The 12,045-nt window shown below is 37.8% G+C and overlaps 1 protein-coding gene across 1 annotated transcript in view; it reads left to right on the top strand.

Annotated features, from left to right (window-relative positions):
* The window catches only part of LOC104081960 (potassium voltage-gated channel subfamily H member 1), a gene marked incomplete at both ends in the record, with an annotated part of 76,863 nt that overhangs the window by 10,416 nt on the left and 54,402 nt on the right, over positions 1 to 12,045 (top strand). The window contains one exon of the mRNA XM_009584894.1: positions 10,596 to 11,025. Coding sequence (XP_009583189.1) covers positions 10,596 to 11,025 — 430 coding nt within the window. The remainder of the gene's footprint in view (positions 1 to 10,595; positions 11,026 to 12,045) is intronic.

Here is a 12,045-nt window from a genome sequence, read left to right as displayed (position 1 = left end):
CCTGAAAGGAGGTTGTAGCGAGGTGGGGGTTGGTCTCTTCTCCCAAGTAACAAGCGATAGGACGAGAGGAAATGGCCTCAAGTTGCGCCAAGGAAGGTTTAGACTGGACATTAGGAAAAACTTCTTTACTGAAAGAGTGGTCAGGCCTTGGAACAGGCTGCCCAGGGAAGTGGTGGAGTCACCATCCCTGGAAGTATTTAAAAGACGTGTAGATGAGGCGCTTAGGGACATGGTTTAGTGGGCATGGTGGTGTTGGGTTAATGGTTGGACTCGATGATCTTAGGAGGTCTTTTCCAACTTTAATGATTCTATGATGCTATGATTCCCTTGTGGGTCAACTCTCTCTCTTTCAAACTTGCTGGTTTAAATTTTACCTGTCTCTCACCCTGGATTACACACCATATTACTTCACAGTTGGATTAAGTCAGCTGTGAGGCTGCGCTGCTGAGGTTATAAGTAGCCAAACTGGATTGTTATCTGTGTGTCACTTTGATTTTGCTGAAGAGATTACCCTTGGAGCCATGAGACTGGAGTTAATAGGTGGCCATGGCTGCTGCAGGGAATTTTTTTTTTTTTTTTTTTTTTTTCAGTCCTAATGTGAATACTCTTAAAAAATTGCCAGAGATTAAATGATACCCAGTGTCAACAGTGATAAAATGAGATGAAGAATATGAATTGCTATTTTCCTGTTTCAATGTTTTTCATATATGATTTTAAAGAGGAGGAAATAGAATCTTGGCTTTGTTGCAGTCCCTATAGTGAAGGGAGACTGGTGCAGGTGGAAGCTCACTGTTTTTTCTCCCTGCTGTCATTCTCTGTTAAAAGAAACATCACTGAAGACACTGAGGATGTTATGGAGGAATGAACTTGACAAGTCAATTTGTTTTTAAGAATGCCATAATTACTGTGAAGGAGATGAATTGATTTGCAAGGGACACAGGACCTGGAGCTGAAGAAGTAAAAAGCTGTGTGTATAGGGTGTTGAGGCCCTTTTGGCTTTGGGTAATTTTGGGACTGTCCCATCACTTAACTCTTGATAGATTAATAGTGAAATCATTTTTGTCATCTTTAAAGTGATCCACTAATATAAGATTAATTATAACATATGAAACTAGGGTTGATCAATATTTTTGACAAGCAGATACTCATTTTAAAAAATACTGATACCGAATTTTTTTTCTATGTGGAAGTAACTTTTTGTTTTGCAATTCACTTCATTATTGCATTATAAGATATAACGGAAAATGTTTTCTTGAAACAAAATTGAGTGTGACTTCTGTGTTTTTCAGGCAATTTCAAAATTCTTTGGGTTTGGAACATTAGTATATTTTCAATTCACATTTTTTAATATAATTGAAATTTCAGTTTCCTCTCTGCACTGTTCAGAATATTTTTGTCCACAAAAATACTTTTAATTCATTAACTATTAATCAATACAACTATTAATAACTACAATTAATACAAGAGGCACTTAAGTATGAATAGCCACATTCTACAGATGGAAGAGGAAAGAAAAAACATTAATGTCTTTGTTCAAGGCCATAGAATTAAATATGAGAATGTATGAAGCTTCTGATCTCAAGTGCTGTGCTCAAAGAGACAGTACAGTATCTCATATTCAGACATGAACAGAATTCAACAAATGAAGGAATGAATAGCTGTAGAGAAATTTCCATTGTTACCCAAATGAAAGAAAAGTTATAAATGTTTCTCCTGGTTTTTCTATATGGCAAGCTAGTTATACAGTTAAATATGAATTACTTTCTTGACCTGCCATAGAACTTCAAGAAAAGAAAATATTCCACTGATTGATGAATCAGCTTAATGCTAGGCTTAGACTTTCTACTGTTAAGACAATACATCATGCTGTAGTATAGTTTGAGTAAGAAAAGAAAATATTGCTCTAAAATTTACACAGCCCTTAAAACATGTGGTATTAGTCTCTTTTGAATTTGAATGATCACAATAACATTTGTCAGTAATCCTTTAAAGTAATTAGTATTATTCCTCACTTGAGAAAATACCACCTACTTTGGGGGATAATGTTATCTTTTTGTGTTCAGACATCAATCAGTAGATTTAATAAAAAACAGACTTAAAGAAAATTCCACAATTTTTGCCAAGAACAATGCAATTTAAGACTTTGAATTCCAAAGGCAAGTTGAAGCATATTTTTGCAGTGTCAGCTTGAGCAATTTTATACTGTGGTTTTCAGCCGTAATACCATAAGATATAATTTATAGTGGAAAAAATTTGACTTATTACATGTGACACTGCTGTTGTGAAATCTCATGGTAGGAGTGGAATCCAGTCATGTCATCACCATATAAATCTCTGAAATACGGAGTTTGTAGTAGTAATTGCTATCCATATTTGAATGGAACACTATGATCAATTGTTGGCTGATGCCAAATTGAGAACCGTATATCACTCTTATTAGTTGAGGTAGAAGAGAAATAAATGCATAGTAAAAGATCATCAGGAAAGATGTATTCAATATAAATGATCTAGTGTTCACTTAAGTGGATGAGTAAGAGAGAAGCTAGCATGTAGGCAAAGAAGATATACAGCTTTGAAAGGACAAAATTTACGATGATAAAAAAGTCCCAGAAAAAACAATACAGAAGTAATAGAAGTAAATTAAGCTATTTAGTGCTAAGTGAGCATGGTGTAGCTGGAAAGTAAACAGTGAGTTGTGAGAGAGGAAAAAATGAATGTGTTGCTGGTCAGATTGTTGGCAACTCTCTGAGGCAGTACTTTTGCAATAGATTAATTTAAACCTTATTAGTGGAATAATCTCTCATGCTAATACAAATTAGCTATCTAGGAATTACTGCAGTAGCTACACTGAAAAGTATGCAACTTCCCTAGACTGGTTTTACCATTTGCTTGCAATAAGGGGCAAGGGAATAAATTATCATATTTATAGTTCTATGGAATAAACAGGGGTCCATAAAGAAAGATTATGGAATAAACAGGGGTCCATAAAGAAAGATTTTGGGTTAGATGAATTTTGCAAACTGGAAAATATAATTTTTAAACTCTTTTAAACTGTAAACAGCTGTATGATATGAAGTCTGTTTGAAACAGTGTGTAGTTCACCTCTCTTGTTTGGATCTGTCCAATTAGGCAATACTGTGTTTTGCATGTGAGTCTATTGATAAATCTGGTAGTGAATGAATATTTTTCTCTGGCTAATTAATACTAAAGTAGTCATAACCTACTTTCTATGTAATGCTTATAACAAAGTAGCTAAGTATCAGAGTATGATCCAGGCATAGAAGAAATGTTGGCAAATTGTGGTTCTTGGACGTGATGAAAGTAGATGAGAGAGGTTTAGTGAGACCCCCTGGATTGGGTGACTCCTTACCAGTGCTCCCGGAGAAGAATCAAGCAATTGGGTTACTGTACCCAGGTGGGGCAGTGGGAGGGCTGGAGCATGGGCCTTGGGTTGGAGGGTGTGGTGGTGGTGGAGGTTTACTTGGTTGGGTGTCCCCTTGTGAGAGACTGCTGAGAAGTAGGGCAAGCCCAAGGGAGGTGTGTGCTCTGGCTGTAACCTGCCAGAGGCCCTTGGAGCAAGGCTAGGGGGGTTGTTGGTGTGGTCCCAGGTGGTGTTGGAGCTTCAGAAGGAGCTTGGGGGCCTTGACCTGTGGAAGAAGGGGAGTGCTAAAAGAAAGGAAGGTGGTCATGGAGGAGGAGTGCTGCTTCACTGACTTCTGCAGCATGGCCCCAAGGGTCTGTGCCAGGCAGGAATTACTCCTTAACAGGCAGGTAGGTGGAAGGAGTATTTGGGGAACTGCAAATGGGGTAAAGCAGATTCCTGGGGTAAAGCGGGCTGCCAGCATATAAACGAGGGAGGCAAAGAAGCACTTACTGTTCACAGTCTCTTGAGGATTTGATTCAGGGTGTCTCTCTTCTTCGTCTACATTTCCCCCCCTCCACCTCCTATTTTTTTTCAATCAAATACGAGTTTCTCTAACTTGCCTCCTTAAAAACCCAATCTCCATGCTACTAATGAAGTGCCTCTTTTACGTTATTCTCTGAAGGGGCAGGCTGTCTTTTCCCCCCAAATCCTCTGCTTTCCAAATTGTATTGGTGTTGTATACAGGCGCTGCAGAGCTCTTCTGCCGTTTAAGCCACTTAGGGTTAAATTCTCTCCTCTGCTCCAAGCCTGCTTAAGGTGTTTAGTTAATTTAAATTCTGCTTGCTTCCCTGGTCTCCCCCAGGTTCATACACCTTGGTGGCTCAGAGACATCTACACTGTCTGCTGATGGATAGCCCCTCTCAAAAGAGAATACCAGAGAAGGATGTGTTGCTGTGTCCCTGCCCAACACTTACTCTTTGGTTTTGCTGTGGTTGTTAAGATGCCAGTTAGCTCCTCTTCTGCACTACTAATGTTCAGATTAGTCTTTTTGCTAAGTCACAGATAAGTAAGGGTGTTATTGGGTTTCAGGGCTACTTCTTCATAGCTTTGAAAAGCATGACATGATTTATCATACTATTAAAGAGAGGATAGTGGTCTACATAAGCTATTCAATCTGTATAAGGCTAAAAGAATTAAAACGCTGAATTACATTTTCAGTGGTAATGTATGGTGATAGCCTTTGTCCAAGAAGGAGAGCTAACTGAATATATTAGATTCTGAATTATTTCAAAAAGCTGCTGTAAGAGTGATACTTACACTGCATATAAAGGGAAGCATGTTTCACAGATGGGGATCAGTTACTCTGCTCTTTTTCCCCCATTCAGCATACTTGTATCGATCTGAGGCAGAAAGTCAGATGGGATGGCAAAGGGTATTTATTTGAGTACCTAAATGGTTGCTTTATAGTCTACTTCATATTAGAGATTGGATTAGAATTGGAAAGATGGAGTGGTATGAGATGCCAGTAACACTAAATCTTATTTGGGTGTTTTGCCTCTTTGAGATAAGTAAAAAGCTTCTGAAACGAATGGCTGCTTTGAATCGGAAGCATTGGGAAGCAGATTGCTGTCTGTCAGGGGTGAATTTTTTGTAAGTGTGGAAAGTGGGATTTCTTTAGATTACTTACGTGGTAACCTATCCTTGTTCTTCCTCTCAAAGTTAAAAAAAAAAAAAAAGAGTTTGTTTCCTGAGCATGCGTGTATATATGTGTAAGGCAAGCATGGACATAGTTTTATAAATGAAAAATCAGCCTTTCCATCTCTTCTCACACCCTGTGCTCTTATACATGAATTATTGCTGTTCCTCCCTCAATTCTAACCAAGCTCACAGATGTCTGACTAAAATAAGCTTTGTGAGTCTAGAGATCTGCTTTCTTCTGTGCTGAAAACCACAGCAGTGACCAGAGGGTTTAGATATTGATTTTGACCTGTGCACATAATGTTATCTCATCTGTTGGCTGCTAAATATGGCAATCTGTAGGAAAGGTCATGTTCTCAGACCTAATTAAGAAAATCAGAAGAGGCAAATAACAGAAATGAGAAGTCCTAATAATGACCTGACAGGGCTGCCACGTTACTGCAGATAGGCAGAGCCAGGCTATGGCACAGCTGACTTTGAAATCAAATGTCAAGAAAGAAGGCAGTGCTTTCCATGGCTCTTGCCTCACTTATGGTAGTGATAAATTCGGTTAATTGCCTCCCTTTTTGGGATAAATAAATAATTTTTTTTTGTTCTGTTTCATTCTAATTCTTTTTATGGTTAGCTTTGAGTGTCCTGCATCTCCCTTTAACTGAGGTGAAGCCAGAATATCAGCAGTTACATGTGAGAGGAGAGCGCTGGAAAACTTAGAACAGATTTGTGTCAATACTGAGTATTTCTTTTTTTTAAAATAGATAGTAGGTAGGAAGTAAATTATACTTCCTTTGAGCCTAGAAAAAACCCTTAATGCTTGGGTTAAGTGCATTTTCTTTCTGTACACGTGCAAAGTAAATAATGGCCTAAAAAGGGAATACTGTCATGCAGATTGAATCTATTACTAAAGTGGTAGCATTACTATAGCTGTAGGAGGTGGGATGAAAGTTGCATTTTAGTTCTTTTCTAAAGTTGTTCATCCTACATCTTGTTTGGAAGGGAAAATGAATTATTTCTCATGGGTGGTTTTTTTTTTTGGCTGTAGTTAATTTTTATTGCTGTTCTTTAAACAATTTGTATTTTGTTTTTTTCTAGGTGGAATTTTATTATTCAATGAATTGAGTAGAATTTAATTTGGCATGGCAAATGAACAGCAGCAACTGTTTTTTATTTGTACAGCATCTAGCACTGTAGTCTCCACTGTTACTGTTCTTGGGGACCATAATGACACAAGTAACTAATAATTACTCTGCTACAGCCCTTTGTTTTCAAAACATTTCACACAGTAACTCATCACAGCGCCTCTTCTCTCTCTCTTTTTACGGATATGGAAGTAATGGCACAAATCTTATGTTGTCTGATGCAAAGCTAGAGCTAAAGCATGGATATCCTGGATCCTGCATTTGGAGAGATGATTACTTACATGGCTGAGATACCAGTGTGAGACAAGGGGTGTACTGGCAGTAGATCATGTTTTGCACAAAACAAAGAGATACAAAAGAAATTCTGTGTAAATGTGCACAGTATCTAGTGAGTAGGTCTAATTAATGACAAATTATAGATGGAAATTTAGTTCTGGCAGTGTTTAATGGACAAACTTCTGAAACATTCTCTTTAAATGTAAAATGTGGGTCCTGCTTTCCTCCAGAACTGAGGCTGATCTGTTTTTCTGTTGTGTTTGAGGTGCAGTTCTACTCTGCAAAGATGGCACAGGAGCAGAGGAAAGGGGAGTGGTTGTATTTATTACTTCAAGGATTTTTGACATTCAGGTTTGCTCAATCAGCGAATACAGAGTTATTTCTTTTGGCTCTCAGGGCTTTCAGCTTGCCCTTTGGTTTGGAGGGGACTTGCTACAGATTCTTCCATTTTCATGCATCAGCCATCACTGGCAACGAAAAGTAAAACTGCCAGCCTATTAAATATTTGTCAACAACAATATGCAGGTATCAGCAGTAGAATCTTTATTAGTGCCATTCAGTTACTTCAAACAATTTGATATATAAGTTTGTTTGAAATTCAGCATTTTCTGCCCTATTTGACTAAGTGCTGCATATTTAAGTAAGTGCTGCACAAGTTATCTCTGTAACAAACAGTAAAACCACTATTTTTCTACCCTGGCCGTATAACAGATCTCTTAGCTTCTGCATACCCCTAGGGGAAGGGTTCTGTTGGATAGAGTAGTGATAGGTGGAACTGTGTCTGAGTAAGTCAGGCCCAAGCAGGACTTTGTGGGATATTAGTCTTGTCCTTTCCCTGCCTGCCACGCAGAAGTTCTTTATGGTGATCCTTTAGAGCAGAGCATTTGGGGGTGCCTGTTTGGGACCTGTAGTGCAATTGCTGGCTCTTTATGAACTGAAGTTTATCGATGTCCTTTGGGCAGAAGGAGCTTGGTGTGTGTCTCTTAATCTGCCTCTCAAAGGTTATAGGAGTAGCAGAGCTAAGACGGTGGGACACGCATCAAGAGGAGTAAATTGAGTTCAGGCTCTTTTGCGTGACATCTTGGAGCCATCTATAAGATAAAAGCATAAAAATGATCTGCACTGATAAGAGCATTAAAATGGACAGTAATCTAAAAGTACAGTTCTATTTTGGAAAGTGGTAATCTAAAAATGTCAATTTTGAATCCAGCAGATCTATTCCTGTGAATATTAAAATATTACTTGCTAAATTTAATGACAAAAAGTACTGTTTTGAAGTATTGGAGAATGATCTGAGTTTTTTCTACTGTATCGTCTATGAAACAGTCTATTAAGTTTCCATTGTTTATACCTATTTGAAATTCTGTCACTTAGAAATTTTTAAGAGAGCTATATGAATAATTATTTCCCTGGGCATTTCTTCCTCTTGATATTGATCCATTTAGAATAAACAAATCCTTTTCTCTGAAGAAATCAAATAGAAAATACTGTTAATGCTGAGATAAAAATAAATGTTGGTTTTGGTTTGGTTTTTTTTTTTAGCTTTTTCTGAACTTTTAGAATCTTATTGGCAATGCAGTCAGGTGAAAAATAATGTGAATAATTTGAATATTAAATGCATCCTTTCAACGCAACCAGTTCAGGTACTTATTTTCTGTAAATAAGCAAGTTCTTTTTGTACAAAAAACCTAATTTGCTCTACCTCTGGTCAGAATTTGGTAGAATCACTTTCTCCCAGATGATGCTGTTCTATCACATTTTAAATGTTCTTACAAAATTTCTTTTTGTGAATTTCACAAGGGAAATTAGGATAAGAGTACTCTGAAATTGAAGTAGTTTGCCTTAAATGTTTTAAATCTAATGTTTTAAATCTAATTTCAAATATTTTATTTTGTGTTCCCATTTTTCATATCCAATTTCGTAAGCTCCCCTTCTGTGATTTTTTTTTTTCCCCCAAGTATTTCTAATCCTTGACTTTTTTTTCAATTAAGAGTTAACCAACTCTTAAATCCTTCCTGAATCGTTATTATTTTTTGGTTTTGGTAGGACTCTCACTTACAAACAGCGTGTTGTTTTTGTTTTTTAAATCCCAGTGATGAGTTTTAATTTTAAGAACAAATTTTGCACCACTCTTTTTGAGTAAAAATAAAACTGGTATTTAGAATGCTGGGGTGGAAAAATTTCCTGCCTTTGCCTGAGACTTGTAAGCACTGCGTGATTAAAAAGCTTGGCTTTGAGACTGAAGCTAAAAGCAGGCCATTACTGGAGACTTCTCAAAATGTAAAGCGTTATTGTTTTGCTGTTAAAGTTTGTAAAGAGGAAAGGGAGAAATGGGCATTGGTCCTGAGGAAAAAGACCAGAAGTCTGTGTTGTAATGTCAGAATGCGGATGTTTTAGAATGTAGAGACTATATGTCCTTGTCACAATTTTTTGTGTTTTCCCCCTTGCTTTTCCTCTCCATACTGAGTGTTCAGAAATACCTGCTTTCCCTCCCCTGGAAAAGAAGGCCTTATGCCTTCTGTGTCATATTCTTTGAACTGGCATCAAGGCTTTGCTCCATTGTTTACAAAACAAAGCCAGGTATGGAATGAATGGGAAATGGAAATTAACTTTTACTTTGTGAAGGAATTTTTGCATCAGTGACTTGAAAAGTTTGGCATAGATAATCATGAAAAGAAGAGACCACTTGGTCTCTTCTAGATCTCTGCAAATATCTCTGATTTAAAGAAAGGCTGCTTTTTTCTCTTTTTTTCCTTCCTTTTTGCTCCCCTCCCCCTGGTTGTGTCAGATCTTATCCAAATACTTAATAGAAATTGATAGTGTGTTCCCAGGTAACAAATTACATCTGTCTCTGAAAATAAGTCAATGTAATCATGACAAATTCATGAAATAAAGGGGAAATACATTGCTGCAGTTCTGGAGAACATGAGTCAATATGCTTTATGTAATTATTTAATAAAACATCTCTTCTAGTGCGTTGAACCTGCCTAAGATACTGAAGAAGTTGTATTTATGCAGGAATAAACAAACTTCCAGTAAAAGCTGGTGACCAGAAGTATGCAATTATGCATTTCCAGAAATACTCATTAAACCAGTCTGCTTAAATTTTAATCAGACTTCTACGTATGAAACAGTCTTGATAAGAGGGAGTAGAAAAAAGAAGAAAGGATTTTTATGAGAGGCTATTCAGATCTTCTAGTGTCCCAAATGTCTTTGAATTTTTTTATTTAACTTCTTGTGCATGGGATTGCAAATCTGCCTAAAAGTCAACAATACAAAATCCTACGTGCTGGCTTAATTCTGTTTTATGGGAGCCATATTAGTATCATCACAGAAATACTACATTGGTAACAAAGCTGTCATAAAAACAATATGATGTGGGGATTAGACAGTGAGATATTTGAAATAGTTAAGTTTTGTGTAGTTCATGTGAGAAATGTCAGAGGACTGGTCACCTGAGTTCTTATATGAAAGTAAAGTCATAGGAAATATGCGGTTACACTGAAACATTACAAATCAGCAGGTACTTCCAGTATTTTTTGGCCTTCCTTATTTATCTTCCTGGTACGTCTGAGCTAAATACTGCGAAGTGTGTTGTATCTGAGACGTGAGAGGACATGTGTTGCCCAGGATCGTACGGAAGTCAGGAATAGCCATAAGAGGTTCATGACTCCAGATGCTGGAGTGAATTCAATAGGTGTCTGGTTATGTACCTCTCAACATTAGATTTGTATAGTTTAATGGTCAGTGACTTCCACATTTATTTTCAGTCAGCCTAAAGTAGCATTGGGATACCCTGGGATGGTCTACTTGCACAACTGGATGTGCAATAAATAGCCTGTCATTTGAAGCTTTACAAACGTATTTGTAGACCTATTCAAACCATCTGAAAGGGGAGTTCAGAGAGCAGCCCACCAAATGTTAGTGGATGAAGACGAGAGTGCGTATATCCATCCCTGAAAAAGGTCACTAACGTTTTCAAGTTTCACAATCTCTCTTTTCAGGTGTTATCTAATGACCACCTATTCGTGTTGCATCACCTCGTGTCTTTGGAAACAGCACTTATGAATATTGTTGCTTTAATATTAAATTCTAATGGTCGCTGTGCTTTATTCTTCTAGGGCATCAGTAGTCTCTTCAGTTCACTTAAAGTGGTCAGGCTACTTCGGCTGGGTCGTGTAGCTCGGAAGCTGGACCACTACATTGAATACGGAGCGGCAGTCTTGGTTCTGCTGGTGTGCGTGTTTGGTCTTGCAGCACACTGGTTAGCCTGCATTTGGTACAGCATAGGAGACTATGAAGTTATCGATGAGGATACAAACACGATCCGAACTGAGAGCTGGCTCTATCAGCTGGGGATGTCAATAGGAACACCTTACCGCTTTAACACATCAGGCTTTGGAAAATGGGAAGGCGGACCAAGCAAAGATTCGGTCTACATCTCCTCGTTGTATTTTACGATGACCAGCCTCACCAGTGTTGGATTTGGGAACATTGCTCCAACTACAGATGGGGAGAAGATCTTTGCTGTTGCTATGATGATGATTGGCTGTAAGTATTAGAGATTCTGTCTCTCACACACACAATGCCAAATAGCTGTGTGTCATGAATACTGATATCATAAGAACATCTGGAATCGTGTCAAATATTATTATGCAGCTTAAAATATTTTTGTGGCAATATAGTTATTACACGCTTTCTTACTGGTTAGTTTTAAAATCACAAGTGGGAGTATTGCTGTGACTAGCAAAAATTCAGTCATTTTGGAAGACATATTCTGTCAATGTCCTTTCAATATTCTCTTGTAAGTAAACCATAAAATGTGTAAAGCCTGAAGTATTAAAAACTAATGCACCAGAGTGGGCATTTGTGCCTCCATTTGGTACGTGGCAAAATCTTTGTATGTCTGACAGCTGTATATATTGGACAAGTGGGTCAGTGAGTGAGAGGTGGTCTAAGAGCATCTTGTAAGGGAGAGAGAACAGTAGCTCTCTAGAGGCCACGAACTCCACTGTAGGCTAAGCATACAGTCAGATCCTAAAGCAACTGGGATGATATTGGCCTTGGGCACCTCTGGCTCACATTTCCTTGTCGCAAGGGATTCATACTGCCAAGCTGTCCAGCTTTTGGCCATGTTGTGTCACTTCAGTGCAGGATTTGCACTCAAAGTGCCTTGAGAGCTACTTGAAGTTAAGAACCATATGGTGGCCACCATTAGACTAGGTCATGTTTTTCTAGATAAGGGTGGAATTTGAACCAAAATAAGGAAAAAAAATTCTGCTTTGTACATGGAAGAGCATATCATTATATGGAGAAAGAGAGAAGTTTCTGTATGGTAATATTACATCTAGAGGAGAAAAAAGTCAATTCTTGCTAAGCAGAAAATTAAAACCAAATATATAATGAAACTCAATTAGCAGCACGGTGCCTGTTATGATAGAAACGTGAAGCTTTGATTCTGATGTGTGTCTCCTTTTACAGCAACAATGAAATCACATACTGAGGTTATGTGTGCAGTGTTAAGCAGGCTGAAGGTTAGTGAAAAGAAGTATAAAGACAAGAGTTCTCAAT

This window comes from Fulmarus glacialis, unplaced genomic scaffold (assembly GCF_000690835.1).
Source record: "Fulmarus glacialis isolate BGI_N327 unplaced genomic scaffold, ASM69083v1 scaffold369, whole genome shotgun sequence".
NCBI lineage: Eukaryota > Metazoa > Chordata > Aves > Procellariiformes > Procellariidae > Fulmarus > Fulmarus glacialis.
This window is presented reverse-complemented; position numbering and strand designations above follow the sequence as displayed.